We start from the raw sequence: 21,853 nt of genomic DNA on the forward strand, positions 1-21,853 counted from the left end.
ATTTAAGAAAATGTTACAGAACAAATTTACACTGTGTTCACTTTCCCCACCCTCTTTCCTCAGGTTTCCACTCTTCACAGCTGTGTATCAAATTTGCTATGAAGGGAGACCTGTTAAAGAGATAATTTCCTGCCTTCAAAATCATCCAGAGCACATGTAAAATCCATCAGGCCGTTGTACTGATGCAGCTTTCTGCCTTTCGAATTCGTGTCTGGGTTCAAGTGGATGTAGCTGTCATTAAGCTTTGTTCAAAGCTGCTCTTAGGCAACCGGAACAACATGAATGTCTCTGAGTGGGTATCCGTGTTTGGTCCCCAGCCTGGTTCAGCACAGCACGCGGTGTTGGCTTGGTCATTGTCCTTTTCCTGGCTAACATGCAACTCTTCTAAGATACACAGTACGAAAGTTGCACTACATGCCTGGTGTCTATATATACACAAGTGTACTTTGAGTTTGCTCCTACACCATGAAACACAATTCTCTGTTGTCTCCTATTAAAGCCTAGTCCAAAATCTGCTGGCACTCTGGGAAGAATCCCAGTGGTTTTGATCTGAGGCTGAATCAAGTGTGTAATCTTGAAATATTAGGAATCTGTTAGAACTTTGTTTTATTCTGTATGCACAATTAAATATTAACATTTTGCATGCTTATGACTATATTAATTTAAGCAATGTTAATGCAAAACAAGTTGTAGCAGTTTTTTTGGGGGGCTACAGGAATATTTCAATGAACTCTAGTGAAGAATATTTTGATTTTTGAAAGTTGCTGAAATTGTCAAGCTACTTTGAAACCAATTCCTAAGTGAATTTAAAGTTTTTAATTACACTGTTTTAAAGGGAATATTCTAGAGGGGGATCATTGCCTCCCCTTCTGTTTTTTAATCCTTGCATTTTTGTATTTCTCCATTTCTCCCTTACTATTCCTCTTTGTTAGGCTCTTCTAGAATCCAATTCTCCAAGGCAATGCAGAGGTGTTGACCTGGGGGTTCTGAACCCTAGAGTCTACAGTTCATTTTATTGTTTTACCTGTGGTTGTTCTTCACTGCTATTGTTGGTTGGGTGATGAAGAATAGCCTTGGGTATCCACTGCTCCAAGTTGTTCTGCTGTGTTTTTAGCTTAGCTGCAAAGTGTTGGGCTCCACACAAGACTCCAAGGAATGTCAGGGGAATTCCCTGGTACAACACAGCTTGTGTTGTCAGAAGGGTTGTATGCCAGTACTATGACTGCATTCATTTTAGTGCCTGCCAGTCACTGGCACATTCCCACTGGGCTGTAGTCCTGATCCAGCCTTCCCAGCTCTGGAGTTACTCTTTCACTGGACAAAACTTCTGTGGGTGCTGAATCAAGTCCTTTACAACTAATCTCCTAGAAAGCTTCTCAAAGGCATCCATCTCTCTTATTCCCCAGGAATCTCAATTAGGTTTTTTTCAGGAATCCTTGTTTTATGAGGGAGGTTAATTTTATTTGTTACTGGAAAATTTGTGATTTTATGAAGTTTAAGGGGGGGACATTGGTTTGGTTGGTCCTTTTAGATTTTTTTAAAGATTGATGCAAGAGAAGAGAGGTAAAATCTGTTTTGCTTTTTTTGTATACTAATGTCTGGGGGGTTTTTTTTGGTAAAATATATGCTAGGCACATTAAGAGTGGACTCCTTCCATCTGGGAGACAAGGCTTGGCATTAGAATTTATAGAACAAGACTGCCCATCTGCTCTGAATATCCATGCAGCAGTATCAGAACTGTTGTTCACTGTTCTGAGTGGTGGTTTTAGACTAGAAAACATGAGTACTCACCCATCCTGAAACTTTAGGCTGTCATTCAAAATTTGCTAAAGCAAAGAGGATGCCTGAGAGTAATTGTCATACCTACATAGCCTGGATTACTCTGAAATAAGGAAGCTTGGGGCAACTTCCCCAACTGTAGACAGGAAGACCCTTCCACTTTGGGATACCATTTTTTTGTGCTCCTGTATTTTGGATTAATATTTGGAAGATCTCATTAATGTCCCTCAGATATTCAGGGATGTGAAAAGTTATTTTGCCTTACTTCTGATTTAGTGCTAAACACTAGAGATGGCTGGGAGTTAAGTGACATCAGACATTTTTGGCAGTTGGGAACATCACTGGTAGAGCTGACTTGGAGCAAGCACTCTGCATAGATGTTTAAGAGGATATTTTAAGGTTGGAAGCACTGTTATACTAACGCACACATGGAGCATAGACTCCTCATTACTGCGTAACTTTCAGTGTGTTTGCTTATGCTTTGTTTATTTTCTGGTTTTTTAATACCCAGTTGGTGGCTTTTGCTTTGTATGTGTACATATACATTATATATATAAACTTTTTTTTTACATGCAGTATGTAGGACAGCAGCATTTTGTAAGATACACAAAGGGCTATATGAGCTAAATGTGGTAAATTAATATATATTTTTAAATTATTTCTTTATTATTCCAATACTACTTCTATCACTGAAAGTCTCAAATCTTAATTGTTCTTGTTTTGTAGAGAAGCTTATATTCTAAGGCAAATCCAGAGAAAGGTTTTTTATGGAATTCTTTCCTCCAGTCTGTTACAATATTCTTTTTTTTCAGACAAAAAATAAGGTTTAAGTAACTAAAATAACTAAAATAGTTTATTTAAATTTCTGTTGATAGTTCACTATTTGCATTTGCTTTTCAGTGCTGGAGAACACTCAGCTTGGCACTATGTATTTTTTTCCCCCACTAATATTTACTGTTCATTAAAAGACTGTGACATGGTACTGGAACTGAATGAGCCTGCTCTGCAAACACTCTGTTTTGCCTAGTACTCGGATAGTTTTACTGGAATCATTAACCCCTGTGTAAGGGGGTCATAAATTTGTAACTAATTCTTGGTTTATGAACTTAAATGCTAAGGAAGACATTACATTCTAATGATACTTACTCAACTTGCCCTCATCGTATGTACTGATTTTGTTTAGAAATGCTGAATGTATACCTGTTTGAAGAGTTAGTACAAATAAACATTTTTGTCTTGGGAATCATTTTGGTTTCTGTTGTCTCATTTTACAATTAATATTTTTTTCACTTGATGGAATGTAGGTTTTTTTTGGTTGTGGTATGTAATGATAGCATATATGAAATTGCTATGCAAGAACATAAATTTTAAAAAGAGCTATTTGATGTCCAGATGTCATCATTTTCTTTCTTTCCATTAGTGATACAACTCTGTTGATTTTGACTTCAAGTTTTTGTCCTCATTTCCCTTCAGTTTCTGTGGGAGCCACTGGAGGGCACTGGTCGGTAATGGCTGATTCCACCCGATCTGGAGTTACTCTTCTGACCATTTCTGAATTTCCCAAGGTTCCTGTATGACTGCACCTGTCTTACCATGTCTTCCTTGTATTTAGAAGGTGGATGTGTTGTAGGCCCTCTGGAACTGAGGGAAGGAGCTTGGTATAAAATTCCCAACATATTATTACCTCCACCCAAGGCACCTGTCATCGAAGACCCTCCTAAGTATAGGGCAAGAGCCACTACCTCAGCTGTTGGACAGTATGGTCGGTGAGATCTTTCAGTATCACTGTACTCTGTACCCAACGTTTGTTTCTGTTGGATGTTGAAGTTGAAAGACTTTGGGAAGTAACAAGAGCACATTGTGCTCAGTTTTGTCAGTTTGTACATCAGCCAAAGGGGTGGGAGGTGTCACAAGTGTTTATCCAGAGAAAGAAAGGTCTGCTACTTAGTGTGGGACATCATACTGTAAAATAAGTATGGTTTTCTTGGTGACCAGAATAATGCATTGTCTACTGAAAGCCTCAGAGCAGTTAATAAAATGAGAGCAATATCTTAATCCATCATTTACACATAGGGATACTGAGAGGAGTAAAGATGGTTGCCTAGAAAATCTGTGCCTGGTTGCATATTATTCCTAAATTTAATATGGATTTTTAGCCATTAGGTCATTTCTTGTGGTACTTTTACCTCAAAATTATATTTATTTTAAGTGTGCAGTAAATCAATCAATAGAATAAAATATGTAAGTATCTCAAACATACCATCCAAAAGGGCTTAAATTCCAATTAGCCTGAGTCAACAGCAGAGTAAAAACCCATCACAAGAGAATTAGGATGGACACCTTTGTTTTATGTATCTTCTGAAGGGGTGGTGCTTTCTCACTAAATCAGTGCAAACAGGCTGGGTGTCTCTCATTGTCTGACAGCAAATAACACCCAAGCTGTACAAGAAACAGGGCAGACAAGAAGTGAGTGTCCAGTGGCCTGTGCTGATAGTTCTTCATAATACTCCCAACCTGGATTTCATTGTACGCCTGGAGTCATGTGAATGAATTGCATAGATTTCACAGCAGTGAAACTGGATAATGCTGAAATAAAGCGTCCTGGAACATGTGGCACGTCATATCATTAGAAAGCATAAAACTGTTTCATTTCTGCCTGTCTCCTGGCTACATGGATTTTTCTCCTGTGATTTGCCATAAGCTGGTAGAAATCTGAGCACTGAAAGGTAACACTTCCATTTTGAATAATGGATGGGAAGAGCAGCTGCCTTCAATCCCAGCATGTGCAAAGGAGAGGTGTTTGGCATTCAGGTTAAATGAAACATGGTTCGCTTTCAGTCCGTTCTAACTTGATTTTAGAGGCCTGCTTTGGGTAAGGACTTTGAGATATTCTTGATCTATCAGTCTAACCCTGCTCTTACTGAAAACAATTCCAGAACTAGATTTTAAGAGGAGAACAATAGGGTGACACACAGCATAATGGTATTTCTGTCAGAGTTCCCCATGTCTAAATTGAATTTATGTATTTGTTATATTTACCTGTTACTTACAGTATCTGTTTTAGGTGTACCGCTCTGACCTGTGTGAGCAGTCCTGATTGTTTAGGTGGATGTAGCTGCCAGAATCTGCTCAGTCAAACCCACATTGCACTCGGATGTTGGTCGTGCTGTTTGTTGCTACTGCATGTTTGCTTTTCTCACCTGGATGAGAGTCATGTAGTGTCCTTCATCCTACAGCTTTTCTTTGTGCCTGTTCCAGCTTCCTTCTCATCTTTGTGTAGCTGCACCTACCTGTATGTGCTGTTTTGTAGTGGCCCTTAAAAAGAGTTCTTCATATCAGAAGGTAGATGTGTGTAAATGCTCACACATGCTCATCTACACAGACAAACCCCTACTTACTTTGCTTTTGAATGTTTGTGTGCACAAATAAACTTTGTAAGGTGCTGGGAATTTTGCACAGGATTTTAGCAAGGCTACCAAAAGGATTAATGTTTAGCTGCCTTTGCACTAGCTAATGTCTGTCTATCCATTTAAAGCTGTCTGGCTGCAAAGCTAGTGCATAGATTTCTTCCAGCCTGTCCTCCGTGCCTGCAATGGTATGGGGTAATTGAAAACATTGATACTGTTTCAGGGGAATAGTATCACATCCATGCTTCCAGTCCCTGAAGCTCTGAAATGCCAAGTTTGTAAAGAATAGTGCATATGTCACATTCAGGTGAAAGTAATAGTGACATTAATTGAACTAGTTTGCCCTTTCTTTCTCCAGATCTGGGTTTATTATAAAGCAAATTCTTGTCATAGAAGCATACTTTAGCTCTCAGCAAGATAGGTTTATTTTCTGTATGATTTGTGGTTTTGAGGAATTTGTGAGTATCTTTCAGTTTGATGATTACTGAGTACGGGCATGGGGTAGGCTCAGAAAGTACAGCCTTGGGGATTTACAGTTTGCTCTTTTGCTATTTAAAGGCTGGAGATAGCTGGAAAGCAAGCCAAATCTGTTAGCAAGCACTGGCTGGGTTCCTGATCTACATCATTTTAAATACTAGCATTTGAAATGCAAAATCAAACACAAGCACTTGCATCACAGCTGCTCAGGACTGTGAAGGTTTTTTTGTTTTTTTTTAAACATGCTGTTCTTTTTTTGTGGTACCCACTTCCTGTATTGTTGCATTGAGAAACAAACCTACATGTATTGTGATCCATGCTTTAGGAGGCTCTAAATACTTGAAAGAAAGTGAGCACAAAGCAAGCTGCTCTTTACTGTGATTGCTGAGCAGAGCCAGCCTTGGCTGTGCTTGTGCTTTGGATTAAAGCCCAGGTTTTATAGAAGTATTTTTAGTTGTATTTTTAAACCAAATTTATATTTTTTTTCCTGATTTCTACTTACTGTGCAGATTTTCAATGGAATGTGACAGACATACTTTGGATATTTTGTTGTTTCTGGGCTTTTATAAAATTTAATGTAGATGTTATCAACATAATTTTCTTCAAGCTTCAAGCTAGGTGGTAATTGCAGCAGTGCTTGGTTGTGCCAGTCTTCCCTTGTCTTTGTTTAGTCTCACCCTCCTGTTTTCTTTATCTGCATTTTTTCAGGCTGTAGGCTGCTATAGATAAGGAATACCTTTCATTAGTCCCAGAGCTTTAGCCAGCATGGAAAAAAAGGATCAGCATGCTGCCATGTGCATTTAGCCTTGTCTTATATTTGATGCCCAGCAGGAAGGTTAAGTGGAATAAAGTCTTCAGAGCATTCATACTCTTGGGTTTAATCCTTATGCTACTCCCATCTTTATTCATATATAGACTGTTTTAAAATAGCAGAAGCTGGAGTGTTTCTTAGTGGTGTTTCCTGGTGCAGTTGCTCAGTCTGCTTTAAGTCTCTAGGAAAGTGATCTTGGTTGCTAATAATGATCTTTAACCCATTACTGCTTAAGCTTTGTAACAAAAGCTGCTTATGTTGATTCTAATGTATTCCTTCTCTGGAGCTGAAGTATTCTATACTTAGGTGTAGTCTACGTAGTTACTATACTTACATAACTTTTCCCCCTCAGAAATTTTATCTCCCTTATGAACATTATTCACAGATGCATTAAAAAAACTGGTAATTCAGTTCCTTGAAACCATTTGATAGAGGAATGTGCAGTTTCCAGGTATGACAATGTCGAGGTGTGTCTTTTCTTCCAAAATACGACATGGTTGCCTTGACAAGACTGGGCAAGGCTAGAACAGAAGTGTTTGCTAGCAGGCACAATTAATTTTCTGAAAGCAATCTGATTAGAGTGGAATGGGGTTGCACTGCAAACCCTACAGGTAAATTGTTTTAAGTGTTACCTTGTATCTACTATGTGTGGAGAAGAGAGGGAACAGAATGCAAAGTATCGCATTTGTTGGAACATAAGGAACGAGCCTATGTCAGTTTTAACCAGTGCAAGAGATGGTAATACACTGCACTGTAATACAGAAAGAGTGAAGACAAAGCTGTTGAGAGTTGATTGAAGCCCCTTTTGGCCTGTCAGTCTGTACCGGGTATGGCTTCACAATAACAGCTTAGAGCACAACATTCCTTTCAAAACTAAAACCTGGAAAATGTCTCCTTAGAGATCTTAGTAGTTGCTGAAATAGAAGAGAGATTTCATAAGCACACTTGGTGTTATCAAAATGAATAGAGATAAAACCATTGCTGTTGAAGTTTGCTTTTCATTCCATGTATTGTTTCTACAAGCAAGAAATGGAAAACTAAGATGAGAAAAATATTCTGTTCATGCGTTATAGACAACTTACACAGAGGTAATATGCACTTCACTCACTTTCCTGTGGGATCATGAGAGTTCATGAAAATGTGATGATGATTATGAGAAAGGCTGGCAAGAGAAAACTGCAACTTCCTCAGGGTTGCACATACTGTATTTAACAAGTGAGAAGTAATCAGAAGTGTTGGCTACCTTCTCATCAGTTTGTGATTTTTCTCAGAGCTGAGCTAATCAGGATTAGATCTAAGTAGTCAGAGGTAAGCCTTTAAAGCAAAGCTCCTCAAAATGCTCTTCCTGAATTTCTGAGGGAATTATCTTCATTCTCTTTTGCAAGTGCAGATTCAGAGCTAGAAGTGGGAGCCCTAGGTAATGGCAAGGTAGCCATAACCCTGGCTATTAACATTTTTATGTAATCTTAAAATAAGTATAGTGCTGCTAGCAGCTCTGCCCTGTTGTCACCAGAGGCAGAGGTTAAATTAAAATAATTGAACAAGAACACTCCAGGGACACTCCTGACTCCAGATGTGATTTTATTCATCTGATATAGGTGGACTGGAAATCTTCCTGGTTTCCTTCTGTCCGAGAGCTTGCATGTTGTACCCAAGCTCTCTTCCCTAGCACAAAGTCAGCATCACTGTTTTGGGTCTTTTTTTTTTTTTTTTTTAATTGCTACTGTAATCAATCCTAAAGTGAAGAGTAGTGGATGTGGTTACATGAATTCTGAAGAGACATTAGTGTGAAATGACCATGTTTAGCTAGAGCCTGTCATGTCAGCATGTGGGCCGGATCAGGAGAGCATCCGAGGAACAGTGAGCAGATATTGGGAGGTTTGAACATCTCTGTTCTTGTAATGTTGGAGCAGTAATTAGGCCCAGGGTGCATGGACAGACAGATTTTAGGAAACAGAATGGGAACACTTGAGAAGCTCATCTCAATGTAGCTTGTGTTAATTACTGAGTTAGACTAGACTGATTTAAAACTCATTATGTTTTAATGACTGGGAACTCTACACCAGGTAACCAGGCTTCACATGAGTCCTCCTTGAATGCATCACTAAAAATGAGAATGTGGTTTATTGCTACAGAAGTTATATGGTGAATGATCAGAGAATCTAAACTATTCAAGGCAGCCTGCTTGAGTCAGGAAAAAAGCATTTCAACTGGACTGTTAGAAGGCAGTTCCTCAGATTGCTGGCCTTACTGGACATACCTTAAGGAACCAGTGACATCATTCCCTGGGACTGCTTGTTGTCTACCTGCTTCTGTGTGTTAAATTCACATTTTAAAAAAGGAAATGTATGCACAGACAACACCTGAGCAGGAAAAATGTTTAATTTTCAAGTTGCTTTCAGTTCTGAAGTATTAGTCTTATCATATGATTTATCTCTATTCAATGCAGTTTTCTTGGGTATACCTATCTCCAAGTATTGACAGAGCTTTGGAAAGATAATTTTGCTTTCAAAGGAATTATCTGTTTTAGATGATTAGTAAAATATCTTGAAATCCAGTAGGCAAATTACAAGAAATAGCTGATCTTCAGTTTAATATGGATTTAGAGTGTTTGGGGTTCATGGTGATTTGGGTTGGCAATTTTTTAAATTTTCTGTGCTGCCTATGAATGAACACAACTTACTGCATCTGCTTTAGTCCAATATTCTTGACTGATTTTAGTGAATTGGTGGCTTTTTTTGGAACAACTTAAGTCAGGGGATTCACTACCACACACACAGGGTAAAGGTAGTTTCTCTGTGTAGTGATCATGGAGAGTCTATGCTTCTCTTTGTCACTCATCTTAAAAAAATATTTTCAATCACATAAATGAGTAACTGGGAAATAGTTGTTCCTTTTTCAAGGCAGGGATCCACAGAGAGCAAGTACATGGGCATGTAGTCCTGCCTCTTCTTCACTTCCCCAAATTCAGAGGTGGACTTGAACTGCATCGCTCACACTCAGATGAGGGAGACTGAGGATCTGCAAATCCTCTGTTCCCCTCTCCTAGAGAGGCCCTTGTTCATGGCTCCCTTTCTATGCTCTTATAAAAACACTGTGGAATACTTGTCCTTGTAGTAAAGGTGTCTTCACCAGCATTTTTTTTTTTCCTTTTCTATGTGTATTCTTATCACTGGTTGTCTTACACTGGATTCCTTTATATATTGGAGTATTTTTGCAGGCCGGAGGATGTCACCTATAAATCAGCTGCTGGCTAGATACATACCTTGAAATACCCATTTAGGTATCTCAGTGTTGTTCATTGCTGTTGATGAAGATAATTTGTTAAATCCTGCATTTCGGCAGTGATAAACTGATGTAATCCACTTACTTATATTTCCCTTACTTGTATACATGAAGAAAACCTTCACTAGTAATTTCAGACAGACCATAAAAGAAGTATTCTAGCACAAGAAGGATGCTTGCATGCAAGAAATCATAGAATCATTTAATTTGAACAAGACCTCTAAGATCATTGAGTTAACCTGTGAACCCAGCACTGCCATCTTCACGACGTAACTGTGCCCCTAAGTGCCATACCCACATTTTTTTTGAACACTTCCAAGGTATCAAAGTAATACCTGGTTTAAATTAATCATTGCTAACTTCAATATTTTTTGTTGCACTACCTGCTGGAACAATGAATAATGAAATTATGACCTCCCTGATTACTCCTTCACTGAAACAGCAATCATAGCATCACTTAAAAAGAAAGCCCAGCAGTTTGATGCATGACCTTCATTTGCACACACTGATGCAGCTTGTTTCCTGGGCCTCTGATTGAATCCTTGTGAAGATGGCAAGCGAGTAATTATTTGATTGGTACATTCAGAGAATAACACTGCTTTTGTAGCATCATAGATTTGATATATTTAGTGACCACTGATGGTTTTTTTTAATAATTGTCTGTATCTATGAGACATGCTCTTGTATGCTTCTGTGTGTGTATGTATAAATATATATAATCAGGTTTCTAATGTGCTGAGAAGATGAAGGTTAAGCTATCACATCCTCATCTTCATAGTCTAAACTGATCCGTTAACATGACAAAGAGGATGGTTACCAGAAGCTATCAAATTCTTGTAAATGCCAAGAACAGTGAAAACTGAGGATATGCTCTCTGTAGAAAAATCTACATGGAATAGATTGCTCTTAAAAATACCCCCACTGCAGCCAGGACAACAAATTGAGTCTGTACTTTTCTTGATCATTAAGGTGAGCCAACCTCAAAGTTTATAGGAAAATAAGCTTTTTTATTGTAGGGATGTATGGGGATATCTGTATAATTAAAAATCTCACATCATAATTGTCTGGCATTATGCCAGACATTTGCAAATATATGATGGACTTCATTCACCTCAATATCAGTAATTAGAGCCACATCCATCACAGAGCATCCTCTACTTACTCCAAATGTAGTACTGCAAACCACAGGGCTGTGCCAGTTCACATAATTTACATACCAGGGATGCCCTCAGCAGAAAGACTATTTTAGCTGCACTATGAGCTGTTAGAAAAATCCTTCTTGGTATGTTTTTCTTATCGTTCAAAGAGCTTAGATATCCTAACTCCTATAGGCTCTTCTCCAATATCCTAAAATCCCCAAATGAAAACCTTTCTTTCTTCTAAAATTCTCTTTTCCCTCACTCATCTAGGGAAGAAGCATTATCCATGCTCAGTAGCTAGTTAGCAGGGTGATAAATGACTTGACAGGATAAGCTTTCTCAAGACATGGCATAAATGGAATAAGCCTTTGTTTTGAGGAAATCCCAATCCCTCCAAAAGGCAGCCCATCATCCATCCCCTGAGTCCTATAGTCTCTCACCATGCACTGTTCTCACACAGCCCAAAGCCTGCAATTTTCATAGAAAACGAAGTGAATTGAGAAATTTAACTAAATTTGTCTTTCTGATTCATTTAAAAATCCCAGCAGGTTTTACTAGGCCAGCAGCAGAAAACACTCTGCTCCCTGTAAATACATGTAGTCTTAACAGAAGCATGATTCTCTCTCCCCTGTTTCTTCAAACTCCCGCTTCTCTTGCAAAGGATGTTTTTGGGAAGCTAGAACTGGAGGATTCACTGCATCACTGCAGGTATTTTTTCATGCACTGACACAGGGCCGACCAGTTATCAGGAGCTTTGCATGCTGTTTCTTTGCATATCTGTAACACTAATGTTCTAAAAGCATCCAATGATTTACAGTCTTGAGCAGTGTTCTGTATATCCAAAAACACTGTGCTTCCACCTCTGTGTCCTGTTTTGAGTTGAACTTGACTGTGTTTTGTACTAGGGAGAATTGTTTCTTTGCTTTTGTTTTGTTTCAGGGCTAAGACTGCTCTGTGAATACAAACATCAAGGTCATTTTGTTCTTTGTTGCACAGAAGTCTTTTGGCACTTGTCTAGATGCAAAGATAAACTGCTGATTTGAAAATACCAATGCTGTAATGCTCAGCTGCTTGCAGATTTCAGGCCACTGTGTGGTGAACTGTGTCCTCTGTTAACATTTTCCTCTTCTGTTAATGGATAGATGTCAAATGTCTGTACTCCATACTAACAGAAAGGTTGTGTCAACCAGTCTGAGGAGCAGTAAAACATCTGCCTGCACTTCTCTGCCTTCTCCTTCCACTGTTGTGTTCCCCAAGATTTAGGTCAGTGCCCTGCCAGGCTCAGTTCTCCTGCACTTCAGCCCCCCTATGACAGAGCATGTACACTCTGGCACCTCACCCCTGTCAGCTAGCACCTTTCTCTGCAGATCCTGCAGTCAGCCCACTGGCTTCTTAACTTTCTCTGGATGATAATTTTTCCACCCTTAAACCTTGCAGTCCATCTGCATAAAGTTGATTCTCCCTGTACAGCAGTTTCATTACCAGTTTTCATTGTCCAGACAGAGCGAGATACATGAGATCCTTTATTCTGCTGCCACTCCAGGAGATGTGTCAGGCATTGGTACTGCATGTGTACTGTACAGCTGGGTGACTAGAGTGTTAACAAGGCTGACACTGTATGGAAATAATTGGAATTAATTTCTGTGGTTTCTCGAATCATTTGGACCATCTTTTGTTGTGTTCTGTATAATAAAGACCACCAAATTTGTCAATGTAAGTCTGGTAAAGAGTACATTTCAAATAAACCTATAGCTTGGAATTATAGATTTAAAATGACGGAGAGTTTATTGTTTTATTTAATAAATCCTTCAAATAGCTAATCATGGTATGTTAAAAAAAATACATTCAAAAAGTTCCGACAACAAAACCAATTTCTTTTCAGTCTGAATTTGTCCTGTTTCAGCTTTTAGCCATAGTGTTTGGTTAGGTTTTTACCTGCCATCCATGTCTTCTCTCAGTGTGTATACAGACACAGCAAGCTCATAATTTGGGTTAAGGGACACTTTAAGTCTCAAGCCTGTGTCAAGGTGTTGTACCAACCACAGCAGAGCAACATAGCTGATTGTTTATTATTTTATTTAAGCCTGCAAGCAAACTGAGTTGGCTGTGAACTTTCTCCTTAAACTTGGATGGTGCTGTGATTGAAACCACGGTAGAATTATACAGTCTTTCATTAATTGTCTAAAAACAAATATGGCACTGACAATTGTTGAAGGTGGTTTTTTCCTCCAGCTGTTTTGCACTGGGCTTGGGTGCTGTATAAACATTACCTGCTGAGATTTCCATAAACACTTAGGCAAGCACCACCCTTAGCAAGTAGAAAATGCACGTCTTCAGTGGAAATGTTTATATTCTCAGTGATATAATCACTAGTATGTGTTTGCTCCATAATAATATTTAAAGGTCTGTGGCAGGCTGCTGACCCTAATGAAAGTTTTTATGAGTGTGCCTCAGGGACAGCCTGCCTGGACATGCTCAGGGGCAGAATCAGCTCCCTCACACAACCTGACACCAGACGCTGGAGTATTGGGGTGGCCTCTGATTTGCAGGTGTGAGAAGGCACAGCCACCACCTGTGCTTGGAGCTGTGCTTGGAGCTGTGCTTGGAGCTGTGCTTGCAGGCTTGCTGGAGAGCAAGACGGCCCAGAGCAGCTGGGAAGCAGCCTGGGAAATAAAATGCAGACCTGCTCTTGCAGGTGCCCTACAGAGCTAAGGCCCCTAAGCATGAAAACCACAACTTCCCTTCTGAGATTTGTGCCTAGACTTCACACTTCTCACTACAAACTCTTTTTAAGTTGAGTAAATGTGCTCTCTGCCCTGAAGTTAAGCACATATATTCAGTGTGCAGGAACAGTGTGTTCTAAGTACAAGTCAGCTCTGAAAGAAGAAATTTTTCCTCAGTACGGCATCTGTGACATAGTTGTGTTGCAGGGCTGGGAGGGATCTTTAGATTCCCAGAGCAGATAAAACAGCTGGTGAAAGCCTAATGCAAAGAAAATACACTCTGTGCTTTTTTTTCTTAGCACAGTCTCTATCACCACACAGTTTACTTAGTGTTGTGGTTTCAAAACTGAAAAATAAAATCTAGAAGTCAGTATGTTACTATTCCCAGCACAGAGTTAATTATCTGTATGGCAAAATATGTTGTAAGACAGCTTTCTGGCAGGTAAAATGACTGTGTATCCACAGTCTGGACTCAAGTAAACGTCATGTAAAGAAAGAAATATTTGTGATAAGAGGAGTACAGAACACATACAGCTAAATCCTGCCTTTTCCAGCATTAGGGCTGTAACAAGCATCTGTTAATAAAATCCCATGCACTGTCATTACTTTGATTGTTGTTTGAATTGCTATTGATTTTATGTTTATGAATTTTAGGTGCCCAAGCTGCAAAACAAAACAAGCTTCATGTTCAGTAAACCCATGTACAGATTCTCTAAGGATTTGCCAAATAATGGCCATTTTGAAAATATGTTAATCTCATCTATTCTCTCTCTGTTGCAGCAATATTGGAAGATCCAAGTACCTCAGTCATGAAAACCATCTTTTCTTTGTGAAATATGGATTCCTACACAGAGGTGTTTGCTTTGATTGATCATGTGCCTATGGCACATGTTACTACCAAAGTACAAATCAAGTATTTCTGGTTTGGGTTAGTATAAATCAATTTTTGGTTGTAAGCTGTTGAAAGGTAAAGTATGTTATAAATTATTTACTTGAATACTTTTGTAGCTCAAAACCTAAACTTTGCTAATTCTGAAAAGCCATTAGGAAATTTCCAATAATTTCTTGATTTAATGCTAACTAAAAATATCTCATCCTCAGATTATTAGCACAGTAGGATGTCAAGGGTGAGAATACTTGTCCTGGACATCCGACATAAATCCCCGTTTCTTGTGCGAGACCTGGGTTTCACAAAAAGTACAATTCCTTTTTTGCTCTCTTCAGAATAAGTTCCCTTATCTTAGTTAATTTCTAGGTGGTTTAAATACAGTAAGTTTTTGTTTGGACTGAAACCTGCTGATAACCACTGAAAAATTTCACTCATCTTTTATATGTTAATGTGTTTTACTTACCTAAAAACAAGTCTGAATGAGTTTGATATTTGAAAATTCTAGTATTTAGGAAGGGGGAAGGGAAGCTCTATTTCAAAACCAGAAAAACAGTTCAGGAAATTCCAGTCAGCTCCACTCATTGGACCTGTGAGTCTACTTTAATTAGCACTTCCAGCTGGCCAGATTGTTGCTACGAAAGTAATTCTAGAGAGCTTGATCAGTAATGTTAAAAATGTTGGCACCTCAGGATTTGAGAACAAAACCAGCTTAAATGGAAGACTCTTGTTAATTAGATAATGAGACATTCAGGAATAATCCCTTTATTGAGAAACCCGATAATACCTTTATCCACTATTCTGTTTTTACTAAAACATTTACATTCACCAAATTGCATTTTTTTCCCTAATCAGAGTTTACTTCCTTACAGCAGTTGACACACAAGAGGTTACAATCTTGACTGGTGTTTAAAAGCCTTGCCTATTCTTCCCTTGAAAGGTTAATTTAAAATAAAGAAATTGGGCCACCTTATTCTCTCTTGGTAGTTCTGTAATAAAAGGTTGATTGTTCAAGCAGCAGCATTCAATTATTCTGTTTCTGATGCTATCTACATGTAAAAAAATCTAGCTAGGCTTAGCTGGTCCCTGAAGGCTTTCCAGCTCTAGCCCTCAGTGCAAGGATGCAAAACAAAAAAATTAGAGCCTCATAATTAACATGCAAAATGTCAAGTATTATGTTGTCAAGTTAAAGAATGAAATTTGCTTCCAGGAATATCAGATACAGAAAAGCTTCTGGAGTGTATACCCATTTTTTAGGGAAACTCATTCTTTGAACGTGTTTGCTGGAGAAAAATAAGCTAACTAGGGAAATCAGAGTGGCAGCCAGTGTTCAGAGAAATTGCCCACAAGTGTAGCCCTCCAATTCTTGTTGAATTAATAATGATACTAGACCTCTACAATAGACATTGAAAGTGTACAGTATATTAATATAGCTGAAGCAGAAAACAATTGGTTCCCTGTCTGTATTTTTATTTTACTTTTTTTTCTGCCCTACAGGAGCTGGGATGCTCAAACAACAGATGTGCAGACCAAAAACAATGAAATTTATTGCTCTGATTCTGTTGGCTGAAAGAAAACCAACACTGACCCTCATGAGTTTAGGGTATAAATAAAGAGTTTTAAAATTATGCATGAACACTGAAACCAGTGAATAACACCCTGGAAACACGATGAGAATATACATCCAGCATAAAATAAATCAGCCCTCAAAGGGAAAGTGATGTGAATGGCTCAAACAACTTTGAAATTAGTGTTAATTTTGATAGTGGCATGAACTTTAGCCCCACATTTCCTCACTTTTACTGATCTTCTAGGTGGAAAACTGAAAAGACAGGAATGTCTCGGAATGGAAAATTGATGCTGTTACAATGGATCTTCACAAATAGCAAAAGGGGCATGGCAAAGTAGCTCTGGCATTGGAAGGAACCTTGGCAGTGCTGAACAATCAGATAAAGCACTTTTACTTTCAAGCCAGTTGAAGCAGGCCTCCAGACAGACTAGTGCATAGGTGTGTTCTGTTCCTTTACAATATCAACTCTAATATAAAAGGAAGAGATAAAATAGGAACACAAAAAAAACCCATAATACTGTTAATGTCACAAAAGAAAAAAATTATGGTTTTGCAAAAAGTATAAAATTCCTTGTTTCATGATTAAGGAGTTGTGTTCAGTGGTTTGAGTGTGTAGTTTATTAATGGTCTTTTTCTTTCTTTCCCTAAAAAAAAAAAAAAAGCTATCTGTATATCTTGTTGCATCAAGTGACAGGCATTGTGTTCTGATGACCTGAAGTTCATATTTGCAAAGCTCTGTCACATTTCTTCTGCCACCTTAAATAAAAAAGTCACCAGTGTCTAAAACACTTGCATTGAAAGGCTTCACCAAATTGCATATTTTGACCTAGCAAGAGTTCTTTTCCTAGTAAGAGTATAGAGAGCATGAAGGCTCCACAGAGGCTGAGCCAAGATACACATTCCAAGAAGCCCATGGAGCCTCTACTGTGAGACACTGACACGGTGAGCGAGGCAAAATAATGCACAAGAACAGTTCCTTTGGGTAATTCATGTTTCCTGTATTTCTGGGAGAAACTCTCCCATATTCCTCCTCCTGCCTCCCCAACTGCTTCAATCCCTTGCTGAAAGGTAATACCACAAAATCCAGCCTTTGTTATCCAGTAGGAGAGCAGCAGTAAACAATTCAAGGACAATAGCCACCAGACATGTGGAAAACACTTCATTTTTACTGAATGGCCACAAATCCTTTGCTAATTAGAGTTCCTGAACGTTGAAAATAACTATAACCTGCTTGCTTATTGTTGAAACTCCATGTTTTTTGTGGAATGGAAAATCTCTTTAGAAGCTCTTAAAAGATCCAAAAATGTTTGGACTTGTTTTTTTTTAAAGATGGTACTTCGGACTGGAATACTGAAAAATACAGGTTAAGGAACAGCTCAACACTGCCAGGTAGTATAGGTCAATACTGACTTAATACTTTACATTTCCCAGTGACTTTTATGACCTTTAAAAGTGTTTTGCGTTGTTCAGTCTCTTGGTTATTTGGCAGACCCCAGCAAAGCCCCCATTTCCAGCTCTGGGAGGGCTGTGTTAGCTCCTAGACTCTTGTTCGCCGCCCGCGGCACTTGGCGGCGGTTCCTCTCCCAGGCGATGGCAGCTGGTGGGGACAGCCCCGTGCAGCACCAGCGCGGCTCTGCCAGCCCTTGCTGCCCGTGGAGCCAGGGGTGACAGCCCGAGGGACGACGACGGCCGGCCACGAGGCTCCAAACCGAGCTCGCCCCCGGGCTGTGGCACAACAGTGGCTCAGCTCGGCCGCACTGGAAGCAGACGGGATCCCCAGTGTGTAACAGCCCGCGAGGTCAGGAGGTGGTTTCGAGAGGGGACCCGCTCTGACCCTCGTTCCCTGGCGCTGGGGCTGCCTCGCACGGCAGCGCGGGTCCCGCCGCGGGGGCAGCGGCGGGAGGGCTGGGCGGCCCCGCTCCGGACCCGCCTCCCCGCCCGGGGCCGGCGCCGAGCGCCCTCCTCCTCCCGCGGCCCGGGCGGGGGCTGCCCGCGGCGCCGGGGCCACACAAAGCGGCGAGCGGCGGTGCCTCCGCGCCGCCCGTCCGGCGACAGCCGCGCCGGCCATGGAGCCGCCCGCGCCGCCCCAGGAGCCGCCGCCGCGCCCGCGCTCGCACACCGTCACCACCACCAGCAGCTCCTTCACCGCCGACCTGTCGGCCAGCTCCAGCACCCTCGCCTACGACAAGGAGTTCCTGCGCACCGTGCCCGGGCTCCTCATGGTGACCGAGATTGTGAGTGGCGCGGAGGGGCGGGGGAGCCTCGGCCGAGCGCTCGGCCGGCACTGGGGTGAGGAGGGATCGGGGTGAGGGACTGGGATGAAGGATCGGGGTGAGGGACTGGGGTGTCCCTCAGCGCATCACCCGCTGCGGCTGCCCAGGGTCCGTGCCCGCAGGCGGAGCGCGGGGGAAGGACGAGCCGAGCAGCAAGAGCGGCTCTACGGCGAGGGCACGCGTCCCGCCTGGGAGCTGGAGCAGCAGCGCAGGGCACACGCGGTGTGTTCAGCCTCCCGTGGTATCTGCCCTATCATCACGTCCCGTAGCGGAAAGACGAGTTTTGGCAGACAGGGAACTGAGTTCTGGAGACTTTTCTGTAGCCGCATTGGTTGTGTACGTTTTGCACTTTATAGCATACAAATAGTCATGATGTGAGAGTTAATTAAACAATTTATCTTTGTTTCCTAGGTCAATAAAAGAAATTTCCTTATGTTCTTAGTGCTTCTCACAGGTACACCTGTGCAGAGTGGGAAACGAATTGACGCCTTTTGGGTTTGGTAGTGAATTTGTTTTTTGCAGGTAGTCCACAAGCTGTAAATGAACATACGGAGGGTCAGGCACTGCTAAATTTGGTCACTTGCCTTAGTGGTAGGCGGTGAACAGCACGACGCTGGGATCCCTCTGAAGGCCCGTGTGCCCACAGTGTGTTGAGCAACAGATACTCAGCATCTCCTCTTAAAAATGTGTTTCATTCCACTCATCTGCACTATTAATAATTAAGGGTCTTAAAAAGCTGGCTGCCCCAACTAACTTTTTGAGTTTCTTGTGTGAAGTTTTTGTTGTGTGGAAGCTTCAAGGATTAACTTATCAGACTACATTTAGTTTTCAAGGCTTGAAAACATTGTGCTTCACCAGAGCAGTGGAATGGCTTTTGGTTTTGCTGACTTCAAAGTTAAAATAACCAGGCGAAGCTCCAGGCTGACGTGTGATGTGGGATCTCTGTCAGGAGCAGTGCCATGGGAGAGAGGATGCACACTGAGATGCCAGATTGCTGTTTAGGCCAATAGTGATGAGGCTGTGAGGTCAGAGCCTGCTCCCAGCTGGTACCCTCTGTGCCAGTGTCCTTGGGAATTCTGTCGATCTCTAGTAGATAGGTGATTGTAGTCTTGTTTTGGCTGTTAAATACAGGAGATGCTTCACTGTCAAAGCTGTGGTAGTTCTGTGAATAAACAAGTTTTTGAAATAATAGCTGCTTTCTTTTCCACTCTTTTCCAGTTAGTAATTACAACAGAGTTATGTACCTTTCTTGTACTTTATCCGAAGAGTGATCCCACTGTAGATTGTTACAGAGGTGCCCAAGGCTTTTCCTGAGCCCTGCTGGAATGTCATATATTCATCCTGGCTGTGAATACTGGATCAGCTGCACTCACATTGAGCTACATGGCCACAGGGCATGGACAGGCTCTTGCTTACTCTTTGTTGGAAGTGTGCCTTCTAGTTTGTGTTGACAGGTGGTGTTGTGCAGCTTACCTTTCTAAACGGTGATGGTGCTTTTTAGGGGGATTTTGTTTCCTCTCAGCTGCTCCTAACTTCTGGAATAATTGTAAAATGTGAAGATGAGCAATTCCTGGCTAAATCAAAGGAACTAATAATAGTCTCTAATGTAGATTAACTTTTACTGGTTTGCAGTGGTATATTTGAGAGAACAGAGAACAGTTCTGATATTAAGCTGAAAGGTGTAGGGCAGTCTTACAGAAGTAGAGTACTGACAGATAGTGCCTTTAAGGAAATACTTCTAATTCTTAACTCCACTTACTTTAAAGCAGCTAGAGTAGCTGTTCTTCTGTAAAATTAAATATATTAGCGAAGACCTTTATATGGAATTAGCTGAAAGAACCCCAGTTATTAAAATCAAATCATGAGTTTATATATGTGTGTATATATATATATATATATATATATGTATGTATTTGGCAGTGGGTTTTGGTTAAACATTTTCCACCAGTTTGGTATGCTCTTTTTTTTTTTTTAATTTTTTTTTTTCCTGCAAGAAAATGTGTTTTAACAGAGCATAACTTCAAAACTTGCTGTGCAGATTCAGCAGTATTAGAGTTGTGTACTCTAAATCAGCCTGTTCTGATGTTGTGCCTTGCCTGCTCTGATTGACCCTTCAGGATATTTCTGACCCTCAGTACTGATGCCCCAGCTTATAGCACAAGCCTTCTCCTAAGGATTTGCAAACCTGTAAATAAATTAGCATGTAATTCAGTCTCAAGAGTTTGCAGCCTGGTAGATCTTTTCCAGTCTAAGCTCTGAGCTCTAAAGAACAGCTGTTGTGGTAGGAGCATCCCTTTGTTTCTGGTGCCCCTTCTCTGGGACACCTGTGACATGGATAGGGAAGAGGACTGCTTTTAGTAATATCTGCTATCAGTGCAGCTACTCATCTGCCAGATCCCATGTCCATGTTAAAGCTGAGCAGGGGGCATTAAACAATGGTGCTGGATGCTCTGAGAGTTTGCACTGTGGGGCTGCATAAATATTTGATTATTGTTGCTGTCAGTCAGCAATGTATATGCAGCAAGAGGGGTGCAGTCTCCTGGCTCTGAAACTGGAGCTCTCTTCTCTGTGTAGGCAAAGGCCAAATCTGTGTTATTCTTTGACCAAAGAGAATTGAAAAGCAGAAAGTTACCACATAAATGAAATATTCCAGCTGAAGGATCTTGATCAGGTTTTGCTCCCACATCCCTAATTTGCATACTGTGAAGATGAATTAACTGCTGTGTGGATTTCCATGTGTGCTGGTAACCACCCTACATCTGCACTGAGACTGTGTTTAATTGCACAGTAAATTCAGCTTAACTGTTCCTACTAAGAGATTCTTTGTAGTCGTGCAAAGCACTGGTCTGCTATTAACTCAGTCTGCTGTTTCAAATGTGTTCAAAATGAGTTAGCTTTATAAAGACAGGTTTTATGATGGATCATGTATTATCCATCCTTTATGTAGCTGTTTTAACACCTGTGTAAATGTGGGATGAGGCTGACTGTGCCTATTCAGCAGTAATAGAGTTATGTACAGCTTAATTCTGCAATGCCTTTTGGTCTAACACTGCACACATCTAGCATGAATGAGCTCAGAAATGCAGCCTGAAGTGTAGGCTAAATTACCTGGTGCTGACAGATTTCCATTGCCTTCGACGTCTGCCTCCATGACCAGAGCAGGTGCAAGGTTTCCTGCCACTCACTTGGAAAGAAATGGGGTCAGTTCATTTCAGTGGTAAGAGCAAAATGTAAAATGCCACTGAGTTTCTGAGAGGCCTTTGAAAACTGGCATAAAACATAACTTTGGTGTATGGAAGGCTGACCAAAGCACTTATATACAGAAGTGGTGCTGCTTGCTGGACAGGGCAGAGGCTTTGACTCTGGAAACTTGCATTTACTGGCCTTAGTTGGCCATTAACTCTGCAAATTAATTTATCTGCATGTCTCTAACTTCTCAGAATTCTCATCCGTTCATGGAATATGTGTACTGATTTTAGTAAGGAGCACTGAGATTAATTTGT

At 40.7% G+C, this 21,853-nt stretch overlaps 2 protein-coding genes across 4 annotated transcripts in view; both read left to right on the forward strand.

Annotated features, from left to right (window-relative positions):
* Positions 1-16,143, forward strand: part of GPD1L (glycerol-3-phosphate dehydrogenase 1 like) — a 39,282-nt gene extending 23,139 nt beyond the window's left edge. The window contains exons 8-9 of one of the 3 annotated variants that reach the window (XR_014953260.1): positions 14,402-14,549; positions 16,005-16,143. Coding sequence is in view for 2 of the 3 variants with exons in the window: in XM_085573238.1 (XP_085429364.1) it covers positions 14,402-14,475; positions 16,005-16,120 (190 nt within the window). In the remaining variant the exon portion in view is untranslated. Of the gene's footprint in view, positions 1-63; positions 3,023-14,401; positions 14,550-16,004 lie in introns of those variants that run through there. The other 2 variants (XM_085573238.1, XM_021525870.4) reach the window with 2 other exon arrangements.
* A 1,940-nt stretch (positions 16,144-18,083) lies between these two features.
* CMTM8 (CKLF like MARVEL transmembrane domain containing 8) overlaps positions 18,084-21,853 on the forward strand; it is a 34,830-nt gene continuing 31,060 nt past the window's right edge. The window contains exon 1 of the mRNA XM_021525871.3: positions 18,084-18,311. Within this exon, the coding sequence (XP_021381546.2) occupies positions 18,144-18,311 (168 nt within the window). The 5' untranslated portion in view covers positions 18,084-18,143. The remainder of the gene's footprint in view (positions 18,312-21,853) is intronic.

The sequence above is a fragment of the Lonchura striata genome, chromosome 2 (assembly GCF_050655825.1).
Source record: "Lonchura striata isolate lonStrDom1 chromosome 2, ASM5065582v1, whole genome shotgun sequence".
Classification (NCBI taxonomy): Eukaryota; Metazoa; Chordata; class Aves; order Passeriformes; family Estrildidae; genus Lonchura; species Lonchura striata.